The sequence below is a fragment of the Echinococcus granulosus genome (genome assembly GCF_000524195.1).
Source record: "Echinococcus granulosus chromosome Unknown EG_S00052, whole genome shotgun sequence".
Lineage (NCBI taxonomy): Eukaryota > Metazoa > Platyhelminthes > Cestoda > Cyclophyllidea > Taeniidae > Echinococcus > Echinococcus granulosus.
Window position 1 is genome coordinate 103,173 of NW_020170432.1, and position 21,560 is coordinate 124,732.

Sequence of the window (21,560 nt, forward strand, 5' to 3'; positions counted from 1 at the left end):
GAGGTATTATTCCACTTGCACCGCGATTGTTTTATTTATCCATTTGACTGCGTGGGCGCCACGATTCCGCCTGCGCAAATCACCCGAGTCACCGGTTCTGGTGTCGTCATTTATGGCTATCAAGGTGGACGTGACGTGGACGTTGCAGAAAGAAGGTATCCCTTGTAGACGGTTTAAATTGCTGTGGCTTACGACAGACAGGGCATTAAAAACACATTAATCTTTGTACCCCAGATCCAAAGAGGTCAGATTTGAGTCATTCAATACCGTTCCACCTTCCAGGAGCTGGAGTGTACTCCAAATTAAAGTGGAGGAAGAAAATTTAGCATCATTACCGTATTTTGAGGCATACGTTATGGAACATCAGTCTTGAGTAAGGCAAAGCAACCGAACCTTGGAGGGAATGTGGCTCTCGAAGATAATGTGATGGGCAGATTTTCCAAAGTAGGTGGGATCACTTTTCATTTGATAGTGAGGAAAGGGAAGTTTTTGCTTTTGACTCACCAGTTCCCGATCACCTTGTGACGATGACGCGTAGATCTGACTAACAACGGTGCAGTAAATGGGACTGAGGAGGGAAGGGAGGATACGCAGCGGAAGTGTATTTGCTTTACCCGTGAATTTCATTACGTTGGATTCCAAATTTTCACAACTTGACTGGCACACACTGCTCTTGCCGCCGGAGTTTGGCGTCTCTTCAGGCCATCTCCACGTCGTTGTAAACTACTCCACCTTCATGAAAGCCTAGGAGAAGCGACTGTTGACAGCGTCGGTCCGCAGTAAATAGGTAGCTCGGAGAGCTTTCATAATACATCGAAGCTAAATAAAATTTGTCAACTCTACGACAGGTGGAACGTCGTTGAGTTGTGGCCTCGGCCAATATATGTAGGGGTAGTTAGCTAAGGGCCATATAAACGTAAAACAACAGGATTAAGCGAGTAAACATTCAGAAAAGATTGTTACTGGTTATATATATTAGTATATTTCGAAAGAAACGGTTATTTTATGGTCATTTTTTCCTGAACTATGGTCGAAGGGAAGTGACGTGGTTAGGCTGTCTTCCACAAAAGAATCGCGGTTTTGCCTCGACTGAAGTATATGAAGTTGTTCTCCACATGAGTAATAAAACTAAAAGAACACAAATAAATCAACTTGAAATGCTTGGGTATGTTATTCCTATTTCCGTCTATCGGTTGGAATCAAATTCATTGAAGAATTCAAGTGCTCAATGCGTAGCTACTGAAATACGATTAAGTAGACGCCTCCGGTAACCCGGATACCCGTTTGCCTACCACTACATTGTGACAGCGTGCACGGCCTCATTTGCAAGTGAAATTAGATTTGAGGATGCTAAGGCATACATAAATAAAGTTACCTTTCAAGCTTGATGAAGTGACACTGATAAATTACTCATTTAAAGTTACCGTTCCAACACCCACTGAGACAGGTTCTATAAGGACTGTCGACGTTATTAACCAACCAAAATATATTTTCGCACGAAAAATTCCGAATGCTTACTCAACTCCGAATTCAAGCCTTATTATGGAAAAACTAACACAGTTTCTTGTCCCTTAAAAGGAAAACTAACTCCCTCCGCAAAGTGTTTTAATGGCGATTTTATTGCGAAACGTAAACCCGCATTCAGTCGTCAGCACGCTTTCCAGCTAATTAGCGAATACCCACGCAGGGGATCAGTTACCACACTCCTGTGGTGGTTAGATAAAACAACATATAAAATTTCTCATAACATCTATTTTTGGGGTTTGCCCAACGAGTGAGAAAGGTTTAACGAATCAATTTGTTTAAGGGTGTTTAGGTACTAAGTTGTGGGAAATTTAGTGGTGTTTTATTGCTCTTGTGTTTAATTGACACTACATCATTTTTGCAAAACCCCAATCAATCCTTATTACGGATTCTAATTTCTACTGGCAGTCGATGGGGTTGAGAAAAACTGTTCTAGAGCATTACAAAACCCAAGCACTTCGCTATAAACTTTCCGTAAACGCATGTACGAGGCACGATCAAATTTTTCGTTGATTGAATGTTATTGTGAGAAGTTTAGCCACCGGTCGCCGGTTACTTCATAACAGTTGGTTGTACTTATGTATCGGCATTTGTACCAATTTAAATTATGGTTATAGCTTTCCCATTCCCAAGCGCGTCGATTCGAATGTAACTCGGGCGTCACTTTATTGTCATTCATAGTTCACTCCGGACAGCATTATGCAAAAGCAGTCAAGAAGGCGAAAGTTTATTTTGGGTGGCTGATTCTGCAGAGGCTCATAACAAATGGGCTAGAAAACTTGATCCACTAGTTCTAAGTTATCCTTATTCGAATTCTTCAAATCTACGCATGCCAAGAGAGAACAACTGCTTAATGGACTACGTATTGCGAAAACGATTTAGCTAAAAGGAGAGGTGTAGAGTGACAAGAGACAATAAGAGGTGAATACTTTTGTAGTAAAACGCTTTAGAACTTGTCCTCGACACGTTTATTATTGGGTGGATCTTGGCCCTTAAGTGGACGCTTTTGCAAAGGCGATTAAAAGATTTTGGCATCGCTATGTCTACGCAGTGTGAAAATTGCTTTTGCTTGATTAAGGGTGATTTATCGATACCGCTGGCCCAACTTACCACGCTACAGCAGTGGATTGATAAAGACACGAACAAGGTCACAACAAGCATTTCTAGTGGAATATGATTAACTTTGAGGAAAGAAGTCTAATTGCGCTTTATCGTGTGGCTTAAAACAATGTATATAACTCGAATAACTCATGACACTTAGCACTTGTATGCAGAAACAAACACAAATCCATCCACAAGAAGACAATAGTTGAGCCTACCTTCCAAAGTGGTTGCCCACAATGCAGTGCCAATTGGGCGTGTAACGCTCGTCAAATTCCTTCTTAATCATGTTTGCAACTGCGCGCGGTTCGGAGTTCCTATCCAGTGCTCTTCGAGCCGTCTCCAGTGCATCCCTCTCCATATCCTTGGGCATTTTGCTGCTTCGCACCTCCAGCTTCTCCTGTTGCTTGTACATTTCTTTCCGGCTGCAAGGTTGAGCAAGTCTGTGGTACCAGGTGCAACGTTTTCTCACTTCGCACACCTGTAGCCCTCGCACAGGCCTTTAATTAACCCTGACGTTGGGACGTGTACAGCCTTCCATTGGTGCGGTCTGTTCATGAACCGCCTCGCTCCTGATTGGCTGAGGGTCCTGAAATTCTCGGAGGCAACGGTATACTGCCTAATCTTAACTTAAGGAATGAAATAAAGAACTTTTTAGAACTTCTATTCAGTTGGTATCTTTTTAAGGGGCTGAAAACCTGTATCATTCCACTTTTTTGTTTCGGTACAAAACTCTTGAGTGCTCAGCTAGTTGTATCAGCTGAAATTACATCGCTGCTGTGAAATGCGGGTTCCATGTGACACCAACGCTCTTGAATTCAGGTGATACCACCAATATCTTTCGTTTTTCTATTTTTTCTGACTTAAAATCACTTTAGAAGCGACTTCTGTGGAGTTGCAACCAATGCTTTGCTTTATTAGGGCCGAAAAAACAAGGAGAAAACGTTTTTTTCTCACTCAATAGCCAGAAGGACCAAGATCAACTCCTCTGATGAAGAGAAGATACGCTTGTCAAATGGTTACCGTAGATGGTACCCCTAAACATTTCGATAGGAAGGCTTGCATTTTCTGTCAACCTCTAAATGCACTACCGTGGATACGCCAAAACCCTTAACCTCAAGAATCACCTCGCATTTCCTCATCTTTATCTTCCCCGTCTTTTTTGTGCAATTGTGGCAAACTCTCACAAGCGCACGCATAGTTATGGTACTCTTGCTGATGCACACCCGTCAATAAGACTTGAAGTTAACGCTACCCAACCCGACTCCCTCCATCTCGTCCCCGGTGATCTCAATCGTGCGCAATCTGGGTCAGAAGCATGGCTTAGCCTTCCTTTTCCCTATATAGAGATTGCCAAATTTCATCTTTTCTACAGGAATAAGGCGTATTCTATGCATGCCTGACGCTACGGAAATATAGGGCGGGTTTGTAAGATCGCGTCCGATTTTGACTACCTCCCCAATCCCGAGTACAGCACAACGGCTAGTGTAGCTGCCTACCATTCCTCTATCCTTCAGCAAAAAGGGGCAGAGTTGATACAAATACTTATAGACTACACAAAAATTATTTGTATAAAACAAGCAGAAAAAAAATATCGGCGACTGCGGAGAGGCGTTAGTCGCATTTCCAGAGGAGGATGGCCAGATCGCGGATGAAGAAGTAAATATAGTGTTGAATTTGGTGGGTCACTTGGCTAGAGGGGGGAATACAAAAAAAATCTTCAAACACTCGGCATGTGCACTAAATGTCAAGACGGTGGTAACTTAAATCGAAAAGTGGGAGGGGGGAGACAAATGGTGGTCCCCCTGAGGTGGTAAATAGCCCAGTGCACTGGGGAGAAGCTCTTTACTTGCCAAAATTGACTAGTAGGGGGTAGTTCAACAAAAATGCAATTAATGACAGCAAATTCACAGCCTGAACCTCGGGCCTCGCTCTCAATACGCAATAAAGGCACTACTCAGGTTTGAGTGGGAATCCCAATGGCTTATTTGACAGTTTGACAATTTAGACATCGGTATATTAATTACTTTTGAAATTAAAATCAGAAGTACATTGCTAGATAAAACACTCTCAAGTGTTGCGATGATCCATTAGTTGGTTATCTGCATATTTAATAGGGCGAGTGTCGAAAGGGGACGATGAAGTTGTTTGCTATGCGCAGGCCCTTCAAGTGTCAGTGATATGTGCTTCCAGCTTGATGATGTGATCCTACATCCACATTCGCAGCCATTGGGACCTCCTGTCGTGAGTAGCAAATCTAGTATGGCTAAATGTGAATCCGAAGAGGACTCGCGGCGCTACAAAACAGCATTAAGAGATTGTGTAGAAAGTTCGGTAAACACTATTAATGTTGGAAGGTAATCAAATGCACAAATTAAAAACGGTTTTTGCCCGGTCAGTAAAAAGGCCTCTAAGTAAGTTTGTCAAAAATTTTCAAAAAAAGTTGGTGATGGTATCAAATTAACACAAATTTTTTGCAAGAAAATTAACAAATACACTTTAGTAAGAACATAAATAAGGCTTCAATGTGAAAATTTACAGGCGGCTGGAACGTAAGTAGCATTTATTGGTAATTTGCTTCTAAACATTGGTATAATTATACGAAAATAACGAAAGCGCATCTCATATAATATGCCATAAAGTAACTCCAACGGATGAGCCTTCTGTTGCATAAAGAAGTGGAAACGATTAGGTTTCATGCTCTAATATAATCATTCATTTTTTGCTTTGTTTTAGTTTTTTGCTTGACTTGTAATTGTTTTGATTTACCAAGTAAGGGAAAAATGATTCAGTTAAAGTGTATTAACGTCATCGAAACTGTTTGAATATGATAATTAATAAATTATTTAGCTGTAATGACTGTAAATATACAAATGCAAGCTCACATATAAAGAAAGGGAAAAATAACTCACTACTTGAATAAAGCGAACTAGCCTCAAATCATTTTTTTCGAATTTATCAAATTTATTTTACGGCAAGTCAGTCAAAAATTCGTCTGCCGTTTGTGGTTGAATGGGGGCATTTCATTTTCGAGAAGTGGTATTCATTTCCTTATCCTACAAATTACTATCATTTATACCTCCGACAACCTAAACAGATTTTATGGATAAATTTAGAACAGATGAACGCCTTAAAGCCCAAAACAGTTATTAGGTCATTTCCAGTACTCAAGCGTCAGTAATGTACAAATAATTTTCATTACATAGTGAACCAAAAACAGTACAAAACTCCTGGTTATTTAATAAACCATCTCCATACACTCATCCTAGAAGCCCCACGAAAAAATTTAAAGTATTTTCTTGTAAGACTATATTGGTGGAATAAAATCACTGCATTTTTGTAGGTATGGCTCATCAAATTTCAAAAGTAAATGTAATTTTGAGGCAGCATCATAGCATAGGAAAGGAAATACCAGTCAGTAAGGACAGATAAGATATCTATGATAAATAAGCATGAGATTTTAAAAGGGGTAGTTTAAACTGACCTTCCAAAAGACCGGCCTACGACACACATCCACCCGGAATAAAGCTGCACATCAAAGGACTTCTTTATGAACGCTGCAATATCCCCTAGTTTGTGGCAGCTCTCCAATGCATCCGAAGCCGTATTCACGGCCATCTTCTGCATCTCCTCCGTCATATCAGTGATTCGAATTATCACTCGCGTTGGTGGCCATCTAGTACCACTGTAGCCGGTGGAATGCCTTCTAACATCCCCAAATGCCATCCTGCATATGAAAAGAGTGAAGTATGCTCCTCATGGCTGGAAAGCACCTTACTATATAGGACTGAATTACGCAATTTGCGCTGTGGAGTCAATTTTTGCGGTGCGTCAAGTGAAAGGGTGCGCTTCAAAGAGCTCACGGCAGAGGAGAGACATGATTTCAACGAAATTTTATGCGTCAGAAGTTATTACCACTTTGATTGAATTAGTGATGTCAAGTTGACTTAATTTGTGTGGTTGTAATAAGAATGCCATTAATTAGTTACACTTTCCAATAAAAATGGCTTTGCACGTAACATAGCTTTCTTCAAAATACAAATCCACAGTGTGAATCCCAATCATTGTGATGGTAGATCAAGTTTTTGTCCTCTTTGATTTGGGTTAAGTATTTATCTGACGTCACTCGGAAATCTGCTCCACCTTGTGCATGGGCAGTTTATTGGTAATTCGCTCTTGCAAAAAATGTTTTTGCTGTCAACGACACCTAGGTTAATTCGCTCACTGTTTGTGCTATGATAATCTTATCTATGGTACAATTTGGTGCAAACTTTCACTGATAAACTGTAAAAGGAGATTGGTGTCACACATTTGTGACGGCCTAAGATTATGGACTGGAACTGTTGCGCCTCATAATTCGGAGTTATAAAAAATGGCCTTGCATGAATGACTTCCAAACTTTTGCCCTTTTATTTCTAAAAATTAACTATATCTACTTCTTTCATTTCGGATTTGATTTGCGGGTTAAGCTACTTAAGTCTTTTAAGTAAAACTTAATATGCCATCCCAAATAATACCTTCACAGCAAATATTGGGTCGAATTATGAGTAAATAATTAATTTAGTGCTGTGTACTGGTAAGAAGTAGGTTTTTGGAATGAGGGACTGACTAGTATTTGTTTCAGTGTTGATATTTAGAATGGACTCCAAAAATTGTTTTAGTGGGTTGCTGCCCAAATGCCCTCACTGAACCACAAATTAAATAAACACACGTACTTACCTAGGCTTTGATATTGTAATGCAGCATTCCAAGTGGTCTGGCAGCAAGAAAGACTTACAGAAGAGCTGGACGTCCAAATCACGGGCGCTCAAAACGGCAGCCGGCAAATTACTACATGTTCCGACTCTTTCCACGGAATGTGGTCCCTAGAGCCTACCCATATGCTACTTCTCCTTAAAACAATGACAAGAGACATTCGTTATGTTTAAAGTCATCGGTAAGCCAAGATTGGTGACCATTTAATTGGTATGGAGAACAAAATGCTTTTCCCATCTTCGACTCCATTTATCTGCAGTTTTTGCACCTTTTCGAGCAGTATTGGAAGAAGAGGAGCAGGTTGGTCTTCTGACATTCAAGACTGGACATAAAGACAATCTGTCTCAATGCACAGGTATTTGGGACGCTAATACCCTCCGTCTGCTCCTCACCTCTACATAAATCCCACCTTAGCACTACTTAGGATTCTCTCCGGTGTAGGCATCATTTGCTCCCAAATGGACCATTTACAGCTAAAATAGATGAGAGTTTCTGGCCTTTTTACATAAGATCCGACCAAAGGAATTGCCAAGGTGAAGTGTCGTGGCTTTGAAGTCTCCTTTGTAGCTATCCATTACAAACCCAGTCATGTGAAGCTGATGCCTATACATTTTTGGGGGTTAAAATTTGCTTATCAGTTAAATATTTCATGGGAGGTTTTTCCGAATTCTTGTCCACAAGCATGAGGTGCTGGATAGTTATAGGCATAGCTAGAAGGTTGCGCCTCCAGGGCAAAATTTGGAACCACTGAGTAAAGGCAGCTGGCTGATCATTGAAACAAGCGCCAAATCATGACATTTACAGTACTCTATTAGGCGAGTTCTCCTGTCCCCGTGAGTTCAGCCATAATCTTGGTGTCACTGCATTCCGCTCCATTTGGTGAGGATTTTACCTCCAAATTACTGCCTTACTGAAAAAAGGGATCTGTTTAAATAAGTAGTAGTGATTTACCACGATTATGATCGGTCTAGGAAGTTATAATTTACCGACTGAAATATACCAGCAATCAAAGGTAGAACAGGTTTCCCTTGGCTATGTCAAAAAATATTCGAAGAGTAGAGCCAGCTTGTTTACAGATGAACCCTTGGAAAGACTGATTTACTCATAGGAACCACAAGGGGAGAGGGGAGAGAGACACCCTTCTCCTTCTCCTCCTTCTCTGAATTTCACAGCTTACTTCTAACTTCTCGACAAACTTTTGAATGTGCCATGCGTTTTACGGCAATAATTTGGTGAAACTTGCTAATTTGTCATAGATACAAAATGGATTAAATCAAGTTGCTCACCAGGTGAAACTTGTAGTTTACTCGTGAAATGGTTGAAACAAGCCTTGATCAGATGTCTTTATAAGTAGTATATTCTCATATTTTAAGCAACCACTTCATAAATCGTTGACAGACTATCCTAGTGAATTTTGCCTAGCCCTTTCTCTTGGTAATCACTCAGCTCAAAAAAATTCAGTTTTTGGTCCTTGTTGGAGGCTTTAAGTAATATAAGTAGTATGGAAGTTGCTACTGCATTCGTGCGCTTTTTGGATGAGAAGATAGCTACGCAATGTTCCTCCTCCCTACACTGGACCCTTATACCCCAAAGATGTTGTTTGAATGTGTGCAAGGAATGTTGATCAGAGCTTGGATGCCCTACAAACTGGGCTTGCCTCGACTTCTTCACAAGTAAGGAAGTCCCTTCTCCAATTTATGGAATGGTATTTGTAGAAGGTGTGATGATTGGTTGCCTATCCCGCAAATAAATTACTCACGTTCCACTCCAAACGCCCTAGGCCCGAAACAAGCTTCGGTGGGCATACCAGCACCCCCATCACCTCATACCACACTCTAAGATGGGACGGAATGCAACAAGATGAGATATCACCCCATCTTCATTCTTCGCATTCACCTGATTATATATCTTTAGGCTTCAGACAATCATTTGTCACCTTCACTTGACCCTAGTACTAGACAGTCACGTGGTCAAGTACGAGATGAATAATCGGAGATGGAGTACGGGCTAGGTGCGTAAATAGGTAGATAGATGCACAAATAAAATAGGCTGCAGAGATGGTGAGGTGTAGTTTTTTTCCATTCCGAACCCATTGATTAAGTATCAAATAGACAATTATCTTTTGCCCCCTAAAACGTAAAAACTTCTCTGTTTAAGTTTACCTTCCACCAAGTCCCGGTTACTCGAACGTCTTTGCTACTCACTCATCCTTTTGGAAGGAGTAAACTCAACTCGAGCATCTTTTTCCGTAAAACAACATTTCGCTAGATGTAGGTACCCCATCCCTCCGGTCATTATGGTTCAGAAAAAAATTAACCCCAAAAAGTAGTGGTGCAATTCTCGCATTCGCGAAATTTCCCTCAACATTTCAGGACGCAATTCAACCAGCATATTGTCTACAACTTTTTTTTATTTTGGTACCTGCATACTTGGTTAACCTGAGATGCAGGTAACGGCACTACGCTCTTGGGGAAGGTGCAGGGGAGGTGGAAAATTAAGGTGTGTATGTGAGAAAAATGGAATGCGGAGGCTTTTCATAACGATTTGTACAGCAAGATAGCAATATGGCCCAAATAGAAGTAGATAAATTTATTCTCCTCGTGAGTGACATAACTAGGAGAGAAGCAAAGCCTAGGATTAATTGAATGACGTACCTGCCGAAATTTCTTCCAACCACGCAATGCCAAGTGGGGGAGAATTCCTTATCAAAGAGCTTTTTTATGTGAGCAGCAATGTCCTTCTCAATGTTATACCGGTCCAGTGCCTCTTCGGCACACTCTATTGCGCGTTGTTGCATCTCCTCCGACATATCGGTGTTCTTTACAATCGCTTTGGAGGCCTCCATGAGTGGTGGTGTTGGTAAAGTTGAGTAGGAGCACTGAAACCGCCTAACTTTTATAGGTCGAGGGGCCTCAGTAGTCTGGCCTCGGTCACTTCAATTGCGTAGCAGAGAGTGGGTGGAGGGTTGGATAATGCATTATACGATCACCTTCTTCTGGCGAACCGGCGTTCTCCATTTTGTGCGTATGTGTGCGTCTGCCCATGTACCGTCCATTGCATTGTGGAGGTGAAATGAACTTAAATGAACTGAGACGAGATGAAATGGAATTTACTCCTAAATCCTTGTGACAATTAATGTGCCTCATTTTGATAACGCCTCTGATTAACAGTCGGGAAAATTTAGTATATTTAAGAATATGTTCTTAATGTTTTTTTTGTGTCAGTGAAAGGAAGAAAATAGACAGTTCATTATGTCACGAAAGTAGTGATCCCACGGGCAAGGCTCTGTTAAAAATTTGCAAAACTTGAGGCAAACGGGAATGTGGAGCCTTGTGGGAAGGCACGTCAATTGGTTCTAAAGAATGTGTTTCAAACGATATCGGAATATACCTAACAAAAATGCAAAAAGTAGGTGCCAGCACTTAAATATTTTAAGAATCGCATGATATTTCTCAAACCCATCCATTGAAGTGCCTATAGAAGTCAAGCTTTTAGTTTCATAATGTTCACTCAGCATTAATCAAATCGGGGTGGCCGGATTTCAAATTCTGTATTTCTGGGAATTGGAAACCAAATTATTTTCCCGGTTATCATTTACAGCGTGATTAGGTAAGCAAATTCAGAAAAAAGGAATTACAAGTAGTTAAGTATAGTTTTCACCTAAAAGACTGTCAATTTATTCAAGGCTGATTGCCTTTCTTTTGTAACCAGAACTGATAACTACAAGATCTTTGTTTTACACTCCCTGTGGACCTAACCATCGATGACCTTTAAATGCGTTGAATTTAATTTTGGAAAATCCTTGCTTCGATTTGCCGGAAGAAGACAACCTTGTTGACCTTAAGATTGAGGTAAGCCTGAACATGCCATCATTGTCGCTGGTGTGGGGTGAAAAAAACCATTCTTTCACCGCACATTCCCGATAACCTCTATGAAACATATTGTTGAGCATAATGCTTATTTGAAAGACCTAGTCACTTTGCTCGCTCAAGAGTGGTGTTTCTATGGCCCTAGATTAGTAAATTTTAAGGGCGAACGCAGCTTCCAATTGTTAAAGGGCTACGAAATTCCGTGAATTCAACTTTATTAAACAAAGTCACAAGTATCTAGGCTTCAAAATCTGGATATCTAGTATTCGCCGTTAACTGATTCTGGTGTTCTAATCTACAAATGGTGAATCTTTCAAATATAAGGGCGAGCATATTACTTCGCTGTTTACGAATGTTTGTGTTGAGGTTGAGCAAGCACTTTGACAGCTTGTTTAAAAAATTTTAAATTACGCGTGTTGATTTATTCAAAGGCAATTTCGGAGGTGAGACTTGATGGCCGTAAGCTATTACTCTTCACAACATCTTTAAGGCACCAAGTTTGTAACCAAATTTACGTTAACCAGCAAAAAATTAAAAACCGCTCAGTTAAACACTGCATGGAAATGCAGAAGGCTCACTACCTCAAAAAGTTGGCCATTCGTTGAACGAAAGCCGGGTTTAATCACATGTCGGTTAGTAAACAGTAAAAACAGAGAGTAAGTTAGGTAGCTGTTTTGAAAGGTCAAAAATGGTGTTCATCAGCCATGAATTAAAGATTCTTCATTAAATGCTTTATCTAGGAATTCACCAATAATGCGGTCTGAAGCCCGATTTGTATGCTAGTGCAATCAGATTCTGGCCGATTATGGCCAGAAGCAGCAGCCTTTTAGGCTTAGCAATCAAGTCCCTGACTTTCCCATTTTATAGATGGTAGGCTTTGGAATAACGCATGATTAGTTGCCCCTTTAATGTCCCACAAAATTTTGCTAAGGGGCGATAAATATTTGTCTGGAAGATTGGTGGGGTAAAAATCACCACTTTTTCTCCCAAAATCAATAGGAATAGTGAAGCTGCATGGATGGAAGACTTTCGCCTCTTATCGCAATTCATCTGAGCCATTTCACGATGTGCCGGAGTTAATTTTAAAAAATGTGAGAACTTCCATATAGTCAAATACGCGCAGTCATTCAAATCGACGCAATTGTAGCCTACGGATTAGGTTACAGTGTGTGCGCTCACTCACTCGCACAAATTGTAGTAACAAACGCCTTTTGGCCGTCTCGTTGGTTCTCTCTCTCACACGCACACGTAACCTGCAATGACCTCCATCTACTGTGCTCTGGGCTTATGAAGGCCTGCGCACAAGCATGCCTACCCACACACACATTTGCAGTGAGGCGCAATAGAGGGGTCTGTTGAGGCCAAGCTACTAAGCACGCTTTAGACTATTTAAGAGAGTTGCCAAACGGCGTCAGCCACCATCTCTCTGCGATGACCACAATGACCGATCACACCAAAGCGATTGTGAAGAATGCCGATATGCCCGAGGATATGCAACAGAAGGCGGTAGATATTGCCAAAGATGCAATGGAGCAGTTCTCCATTGAGAAGGACATTGCGGCACACTTGAAGAAGGCATTTGACAAGGAGTACTCTCCCACATGGCATTGTGTTGTTGGACGCAATTTTGGCAGGTAGGTATTGAGCTGGCACTTTATCCAAGTTTGTCTGAGTATGTCTAAGTGGTTTTACCTTTTCAGCTATGTGACTCACGAGTCGAAACACTTCATCTACTTCTACATGGGACAGGTGGCTATCCTCCTCTTCAAATCGGGCTAAGTGTTGCCAGCCCCTTCCTCCTCCGCCTCTACCGCTTGAATGTTTGTACATTTGTGGTTTAGATGTTTTTTCCTCTTCTTTCATTTCCTTCAACTTCTTCTTCCCCTCCCTCTCCTTCTACACTTGATTACTTTAAGCTCATGAATACTACTGATAAAGCATGGAATAAATGTGGGTGAAGTGGATTTTTGAATGGCATTTAGAGTGCCGCGAGGAAAGGAATAATGAGGTGGTTGGGTTCAGCCATTCTTATCAATGCTCTCTGCTTCCTTGGGTAGACATGTGGTTGCCAAGCACTTCATCTGTGGAGTGGATAAATGAGAGATAAAGTGATTAATGAAACATTTGTGAGTAGAGCTTTGACCTGGGCAGGGCAAAGCTAGTGTGTCAATTTGGAGATTAGTAGAGAAGCCTCATCATTCGGGCCATTACGTTAGAAGCAAGAGACACTTATTTCTCAATGGGTAGAAATAACGACTGAAGGAAAGTCGGTTAGTGCTGTTTACTCTGCCATGGCCCACCTACCTAGTTCAGGGAATGTAATCGACCTCGTACTAAGCACATCAAACATCTACTTTATTGTCTTAAGGTCATTTTTTTCGATGTAGTGCAACCACACGTCTGTAGCGTATAATTAATGAAAACCGAGGTGTCACATACCTGTGACGCAGTGTAAATGTGTTTATAATGATCGGAACTAGATATTCCAACTACCAAAAAGTGGCAATTAATGCAAAGAACAAAAGTAGAATAACTAAGGCAGTTAAATAGAATAAATGATTTCTTTTATTAAAAAGGAAACCTATTCACCTCCATTTCACTGATGCCTTCTTCTTGGAACTTTAAGGAGGGTGAAGGATTTGCGAAATGTATTTAAGCTCGGGACATGTAAAATTGTAAGATTAGGGTTACTTTCCAACTCTTCTAGAGGATTTGCCACCTTCTCTTACCTGTCACCTCCACCTCACCTCCACCTACTACCCCTCCACGGTTAGGCGGAGTCCGTGCCAAGTGTCTCCAAGCCACACGCGCCCTCACCAGTTCTTCTTCTACGTCGGTTATGCAAATTAGGTCAAACTAATTTTTCTTAATTACACTCCCCCGGTTGTAGCCTTTAAAGGAAATGAATACTTTTGGTTGGGTTGTGAATAAACATTCCTTTACGCCTTTACTTCAAAAGACCCTACCTTCAAATTTGCCTACCCTGAATTTATGACTGGTAGGAATGCTTGAAACCCACAGCACCGGAAGGCTGTACCAATTACTTTATTGCCTTCATAGACTTTGTAATCCATTATTTAATGAAAAATGCCCTGTCAATATTGAGGAGCAAGGTTACTGAGTCAGAAGGCTGTGAGCTGTCACTCAAAAAACATTATGAAGAGTCCTCTCACTATCTGAGCAGGCCCTGATGCGTCGGAGGGAGGAGACCCCTAAGACGTCGGCCTCTCTAAGAAAACTGAAGTCCACTAAGGCCGCTACAAGAGGACGCCCTTTGAAGGAGCAGAAATCACGTCTTTAGCCATACTTAGCCATTGTCTCAGGATGGAGAGTTACTTGAAAAGCGTGGGTACAAAGTGATTTGCCATTCTGGGAGGGGCTGGTTATGTGTTGGCGAGGAGTTCCATGCACTGGAACGGGTCTAATAACCACCAAGGCTTGAAGTTGCAACTGACTGTGCTTGAAACGCCCCCGTCAGTCAAATGCCTGACTTTCATAGCTGATTGTCCCAAAACTGCTTTCTGTAGGGACTGGTGGGTGATTTCATCACCACAGACTGCATTAAGGACGCTCCGTATTTCTAACCTTTAGCCAGACTGGTTCATGGTATGTGAATAGGACCTATAAATCAAACTTTTTGAAATTTCGCCAACCAACTAACCACCGTATGTGTCAGGCAATACCTTTTCACCTTTAAAAAAGCCTCTCAAAAGGCCTCAAACGATTGATCCATCTTACCTACTAGTAGTACCACTATGACCCCATTGGTGAATTCCTATTGGCTGAGGCGAAGGTGATTAAAGAGGGCTAATTTACCACACCGAAACTTCTCACATTTGGCCCATAAAAGCAGCACTTTTTGATATAAGAATACTTAATTCCTCTGCGAGGCAGCTTGAAGCGCTACTTTCTTACGTATAAATGCATCAACCTCCGCCTCGGTAGGAGAGGAGGGCACAGCAGTCATGGCGGCGTACAACAAGGCGGTCATCAAGAGTGTCGACATGTCCGATGTCATGCAGCAGGATGCTGTAGACGTGGCCAAAGAAGCGGTGAGTAGAAACGTCATTGAGCGAGACATCGCCACCTACATTAAGGCTGAGTTTGACCACAAGTACTCCCACACCTGGCATTGTGTTGTGAATCAAAATTATGGCAGGTATGTGTGCATTTTCCATCTTTTCTTTCTCCAATCTCTTTCTCCCTTGTTATATAGCTATGTCACCTATGAAGCGAGACACTTTATCTACTTCATGTTGGGTCACCTCTCTGTTCTCCTCTTCAAAGCTGGCTGAGGTAAGGTGGAAGAAGAAAGAAGGAGAACTTTGCTACTTCATTTATAAATTTTTCAGACTTTAATTTATGTGTTAAGTGGGAATGGTTTTTTTGTGGATGGCGAGGTGGAGATTATGGGCGGAATTTGGGAGGGAAGAATTTTGGCAGCACGTTTGATAGATGACACCTAATTTGAGTCTATTTTCCACCACCGTTAATCGCTTTCCTCGCCTCCTTTGTGCGTTAATTCATCCTCAAGATGTGAGTTGGAACTCGAGTACTAAGGGGTTGGAGATCGCCTGTATCCAGAGTGACAGGTAGCTTGGGTCACAGAGGTTCAACTTGCTTTTCAGGCTAAACCCCAAAACGGAGGATAAAGTGGGGATGGGCTCAACTTCGAGTGTGGTGGTGTGGAATGTCTTGACTGGGGGACAAATAATAGCTGGATGTCTCACCAAGAGTCAGATTAACTGTGGCGGCCTGCATAAATGAATAATTTTGTAAAATGACCTATCCATCCATTATCCCGCATCCATCCAGCCAAAACCAATCCATTCAACCTTGGCCCAAACGACAAATAATTGTCACCTCGATCAGGATTTAAGGAGAGTTGAAGAGTGTGAAGGAGCATGATCTTGCCGAAACACACCTTAGACCTTTTCAAGTCAATCCTCATAATCAGAGGCTTGAAGTCTCTCGCCAGCCTCTGGTTACTGGAAATTGCGGCTTAAAGAAGGCCCAGCAATGGTGAGTTGAAAGTCTTATTTTTTTGAGGCGATTTAGAGAGAAGAAAAACTCATTAGTTGAACTGAGGTCTGTGCACACCTTGTAATCACTTGTGTGGAGCACATGAGGCGTTGTTGTTTGAGGTGACTGAGGCCAGGTTACTGAAGACAGAGCCACCTCACCGGAGCATATAAGGTCCTGTCTAACTTCGTCCTATTTTTGAAGGGAAGACACCGTGTCAAATAGAGGAGAATTCAGTACAGATTGAGCAAATTCACTGCCATAATTCGACCAACTCAAATTACGTCCGCCGGGTATCGTCACCATTTAATGCCCTGGGGGGCGGAGGGGATGAATTTGCAGTAGGCGAAAAGTATCGGAGTATTGTATGCCATACGGACTGACGGATTGATACTTTATAATGCAGACGGTATAAATAATGTCCTGAACCATACTGATCCACTACAAATTACCTCAAGGCAACAATGAAAGCGATTTGGTGCTCCGATTAGGTTCGTGTTAAGCTACTCGGGCACTCGAGTCCTCTCAGTTTGAGGTTCAACTCGGCGGCAGTACATGACTTTTGTGTACATCAGTAATATGTTCTTTTACAGCACTTTCGGTTGCTATGACCCCATAGAAGTCCAAGAAGACTTCGTTCAGTAATCAAACACATATGTAAATCTATTTGCGTGGAAGTCTTTTGAAAAGATTTTGGAAATTATTTTTAAAGAAGCGATCCTATATTGCCTAGTTAAGAATAACAGGTTTGGGGAATAAATGTCATATTTATTTTAAAAACCGTAATAGGACGGAAAAAAGTGCAGCTTAATAGCATTTTTAGATAATTTTCAGCACACTTGAAGAAGACAGAAATACTAAATTATCTCTATAAAATAAATAAATCTAGACTACTTAAAGTGCATGGTTAGAAATTTCCATATTTTATAAAAATAGATGTATTTATGTTCACACAAAAAGGCTGCAAAATGGCTGTTGCACGAAAACAACTGTTCCCGCATTTGTTTTAGTGCGGCTTCTGCTGTGCGGGCCTTCGGTTTCAGCCATAGCGTTGGTTACTAACACATCTTTTCTCACTTTGTTATGACTTGTTACAACCCCGGAAAGAGCTCCGGATCCTGCCTCGGTGGTAACGACAAGCCAGTTGGATTTCCTTGATCGACTCCAAAAGGATGAACGTCTGCTGCGGATGTTAGAGCCGGCGGCAACTCATAACGGAAGGGTCACCGAGGCCCGCCATATCTGCTGTTGGCATTTGCTGCATTCTAACAGTTTGTAGGAGGGTAATCGATAGCCGATGCCGCATCCGATCCGAATGTCTTGAAAATATTCATCACAGGTGGAGGACGGATAATGACTCCACTGGTGACAGACGGTGAGTTGACATCGGCAGTGTCTGTGGTGAAAGAATCGGTAGGTCTAACTGACTGTTGAGCTGACTTCTGTATTGAGAGATCCAGCTCTGATTCCGATTTGGAAAACCATTCTGCCGCAATGGCCAGAGCTTGCTGTCATGGCACGAGCTGTCATTTCTAAGTAAAAGTCAATCCTGAAGACCTCATCGCATTGACTATTCAAGTCGGAGGGAAAGAGTTGTCATGGTTTCTTCCCCGGCTGCTATGCAAGGTCAGCCATCTCTTCCTCATCCTCCTATTTGTGTATCGCCCTCTTCACAAATCGCTGAATGCTCGTGCGGTCACCACAACGCAATTCTCCCGACTTTAGGTGGGCGGTGGGACATTTGTCGAGAGGAACCGGTAGAGAGGGGCTGAGGTGGTTCCATCCTGACGACTAACAAGTCATCAAACTTTGTTGCTTACTTGTGTCGTGTTGGGGGAGGCCAGAGCCTTTGCGGCCTGCTTCTAGTCATCAATCCTGGCAAATGACTCGCCAATAATGAAATCGGCTGTCGAGATAGGTGTTCCATTTGAGGCAACGGATGGGAGAATGGCTCTTCCACCGCGAATATTCTCTGTGCACAAATCGGTAAGGTGTGTAAAACGATTCTTGAACCGGGGAAAAAGAAGGAAATGGGAATTATTCCCATAAAGTAAACTTAACTTACCGACGACAACCTTACTCGCGTGGGACAGTATACCGTTGAAACAGAGCAAAAGTATAGTATGCCTTGGCAATGGAAGTCAAGGAAGTCTTAAAATGGGATAAGATGTCTCCATCTACCCATCGGTGCACCCATCTGTACCGTGTCCATCCTTCACTCCAGCCATCTCGTATCCATTCGTCTGTCTGCGTGTCTATCCGTCTGGATGCAAGGATGATCATATCAGCGGAGATGAAGCCTGAGGCAAAACCCGCAGCGTAACCAATTCTTAGGCACTCAAGTTATTGTCTTTTAAAGTTTTTTTTTAAGAAGCACCTTAACCTCTTCTTGAACGTGAAATAAGCTCTAACGGCAACGAAAGAAGATTTGTCAGCAACAACCAGGAAGGACCGTCCATCTTGTCGGAATGGTTGAGAGACACATGTTGTTACCTCTTTTCATAAAAAAAGGTAGTTGAACCAATTTACCCTTTTCCATACCTCAATCCGTATTGTAGGCATTAGGTTTATTTCTACTAAAATGGGTTCAGTAGCGTCGTCATCATCCAAGCCAACAGTTTTCGCCAAATAGTTTGATACTCATTAGGTAACCGCTTCTCTATTAAGTAAGAAGTGACTTCGTTTAGCTGTTGTGTCATGAGGTTAATGGCTTCCCAAATGAGACACGAGGTAGGCAAGTCACGATATCAACGATCTCCGCGTAGTTTTGGTTCATTGAATTGCTTCCTCTACCACTTCACTGTTGCGCATCGCGGCATTGTACCATTTACTGACGACAATGCCAGCTGATCGGCACTACGTTCCCCTACTGCCTCTGCTAATGACTCGACCGGGGCTTAAACATCAGAAGGGTAATTTTACTCATCTTCCTCAGTGTTCGCAATGGGAACCTTCCTGATGAATTCAAACATAAAGTAAATATTGTTTCTAGGGAAGAAAGTAGACCAATAAAACGCTTTGTGCAAGCTTTAATCCATTTGCTTCACGAAAAGTCGAAGTGAATCACATCACTGCAAATCTTAGCTAGCAACCAAATTCGTATAGAAATATACAAGTAACTCGAGTAATTAATCAGTTGTCTGTGCAGTTTTCCTTTAATTATATGCAAGGCAGGAATGCATACACAATCACTACTCCATTACACCCTCCATCTCACTGTCTGTTGGCCTATTAATTTTCGGCAAAAGGGCCGCCCAAGTCTCCTTTCTTCAAGCTGCACTTGTGATGGCCTCAGTTTAGTTACTTTCACACAAAGTTTGTGCCCCAATTCATTTGTCTTGTTGGATTCATGAGTCCGCTAGAGTGAGAGTGATTTTACTCCTCCCTCAAATGCAAATTTCTCCACACAACGAGAGAGGGCCTCCCACACTTGTGTAGTAATTCGGAATCGGTTTGTGTAGGTAAAAAACCATGCCCCTTTTGAAATAAAAGGGGACCTGAAGAATAAAAAATGCATTATTATATTTGTACTGTGTAAATAGCAACGTTTGCCATTTCATGGTGTTCGGGGAATGATAAAGTCTCCCACGTTACAGTCACTGGCAGTTAAGACGAATTCGAATATTTCACCTGACAGAAATGACTTTCGCATAAAGTCAGTGATTTTGAACTGTTTTTGTTTCTTTTTTGTTTAACTTCTTAGGGAAAATTACACCATTTATTTGACAGCTCACCTTTGATTAGTCAGAGAAATCCCCTTACAAAGTGATTCACTGACAAGTTGTGGAGTCCCATTCTAGGTTAACCCGCACGAAGTCCAGCTACTAATTAGTACTCGTGATGCGCTTGCTTTTTTTTACTGCAAACAACTTGCACCCACACAGTGAAAAGGCTGACACACTCCGTAGAGTCACTGAGTACGGCAATTGCAGGCCGTCTCAATCTGTGCCCTGCACTGGCCTCTGAAGTTCGGTTTACCTCCGCAGCGCAACAGAGGTCGACGTACTTCATTTGCATTGTGCATTTGATTAAGCTTACATAGGGCAAACCATCACAATGGCCACCTCATAGGTACGTCCAAGTTGAGTGAGAAGACAACCTCGCCCCCACAAGACCTCAGGTGACTGCATTTGCACGAATCGACCTTAAATGCACATATAAACATGGCCACCTCTCAGTTGGTCCAAATGAGGCGAATGGCGTCTGTGTGGCATGCGTGAGGTCACCTGGTAGAAACCATCATTTACTTAAAGCTGCAGTTACAGGTCTGATCGACTTGTCTCTCTTTCAACCTCGTAATTTGTACCCCACTCATCGGCGAAACCTGTAAGATTTGTCTTCTACCATCCCGTAAATATACTACTTAATTGAATTCCATCCACCGCAGTTAATTTAGACGGTCTTAGGTGGGTGTCTTCCGGACGTTGTTTATACAAAGCTCGTGTAAACCTCATGAGTGTTTACTGAAGCCTAACTCTGCCACAAAAATTACTGTATTGGTGCACAGCGCTCAAACAAAGATGGATGTATCGACGACAGGGATTTCATTCGTCAAGTAAATCTTTGACATCTTGTCAATGCTAGGAGTACAGGTCCTCATCAGTGGGGGAGGGGGCTATGCAATAAACTTGCGTCAATTTTTGGTGCAAAGTCCAAACCCTCCGGGCTGTTTTCATTGTTCTTCACCCACACCCACTGCATAAAGTCGAGTGGCCCCTTCGCATTACTCTCAACATCTTCTTTTATCAAATAAAAGGAAAATCATTACAATTCCTTGTGCAATAATCTGTTTTTCACAAGTTCATTCAGCGGCTCTGCTTTTTTGCTGTGCACTAATGACTGTTTAAATTAATTAAAAGATTTCTGATGTTGCCAACTTCTTCTCTATGTCAAGGCGTCTAGTACGCCTTAAACAGTACCGATCTAAGCCCCACTTTTTTATCGCCACAGAGCGTTAAAATGTAAATCATCTTCCACCCACTTGAATGGATTCGAAGGAAGCCTTATTCCTCCCTTTTTTTGTATAAACAACGGTATATTCAGTTTTTGTTTTACTTACGGCCACCTGTGCTACCGAACACCTACCAATATGTTTTCGAATTCGAAGGCAGAAATTGCATCAACGGAAACAGTGGCATTTAGCAGGTGAATGACTCCACCACACTTTGGAAGTTTGTGGATAGGTCAATTGCAAGGGTTGAGGAGATCTGGCCACCGGCTAGTTATACTGGAGCTGTGGGCGGAGCGCAAGACCAACAAGAGGGGAGGTGGAACCAGACGTCCCCCTCC

The 21,560-nt window shown here is 42.0% G+C and overlaps 5 protein-coding genes across 5 annotated transcripts; 2 read left to right on the forward strand and 3 right to left on the reverse strand. All coding sequences in view use genetic code 11, as the record gives it.

Moving 5' to 3' along the window:
- Window positions 1–363: 363 nt before the first annotated feature.
- Window positions 364–3,040, reverse strand: EGR_06162 (putative dynein light chain; the record flags this gene model as incomplete). Its single annotated transcript, XM_024495411.1, has 2 exons — window positions 364–568; window positions 2,844–3,040. The coding sequence occupies 2 exons, from the start codon at window positions 3,038–3,040 to the stop codon at window positions 364–366; spliced, it is 402 nt and encodes a 133-aa protein (XP_024350139.1).
- Window positions 3,041–4,239: 1,199 nt separating this feature from the next.
- Window positions 4,240–6,351, reverse strand: EGR_06163 (Dynein light chain 2, cytoplasmic; the record flags this gene model as incomplete). Its single annotated transcript, XM_024495412.1, has 2 exons — window positions 4,240–4,318; window positions 6,110–6,351. The coding sequence occupies 2 exons, from the start codon at window positions 6,349–6,351 to the stop codon at window positions 4,240–4,242; spliced, it is 321 nt and encodes a 106-aa protein (XP_024350140.1).
- A 3,563-nt stretch (window positions 6,352–9,914) lies between these two features.
- Window positions 9,915–10,225, reverse strand: EGR_06164 (Dynein light chain 1, cytoplasmic; the record flags this gene model as incomplete). Its single annotated transcript, XM_024495413.1, has 2 exons — window positions 9,915–10,011; window positions 10,035–10,225. 2 exons carry the CDS (start codon window positions 10,223–10,225, stop codon window positions 9,915–9,917), a joined length of 288 nt encoding a protein of 95 aa, XP_024350141.1.
- Window positions 10,226–12,689: 2,464 nt separating this feature from the next.
- EGR_06165 (Dynein light chain LC6, flagellar outer arm) lies at window positions 12,690–13,028 on the forward strand (the record flags this gene model as incomplete). Its single annotated transcript, XM_024495414.1, has 2 exons — window positions 12,690–12,883; window positions 12,950–13,028. The coding sequence occupies 2 exons, from the start codon at window positions 12,690–12,692 to the stop codon at window positions 13,026–13,028; spliced, it is 273 nt and encodes a 90-aa protein (XP_024350142.1).
- Window positions 13,029–15,214: 2,186 nt separating this feature from the next.
- Window positions 15,215–15,544, forward strand: EGR_06166 (Dynein light chain 1, cytoplasmic; the record flags this gene model as incomplete). Its single annotated transcript, XM_024495415.1, has 2 exons — window positions 15,215–15,408; window positions 15,466–15,544. The coding sequence occupies 2 exons, from the start codon at window positions 15,215–15,217 to the stop codon at window positions 15,542–15,544; spliced, it is 273 nt and encodes a 90-aa protein (XP_024350143.1).
- Window positions 15,545–21,560: the final 6,016 nt, after the last annotated feature.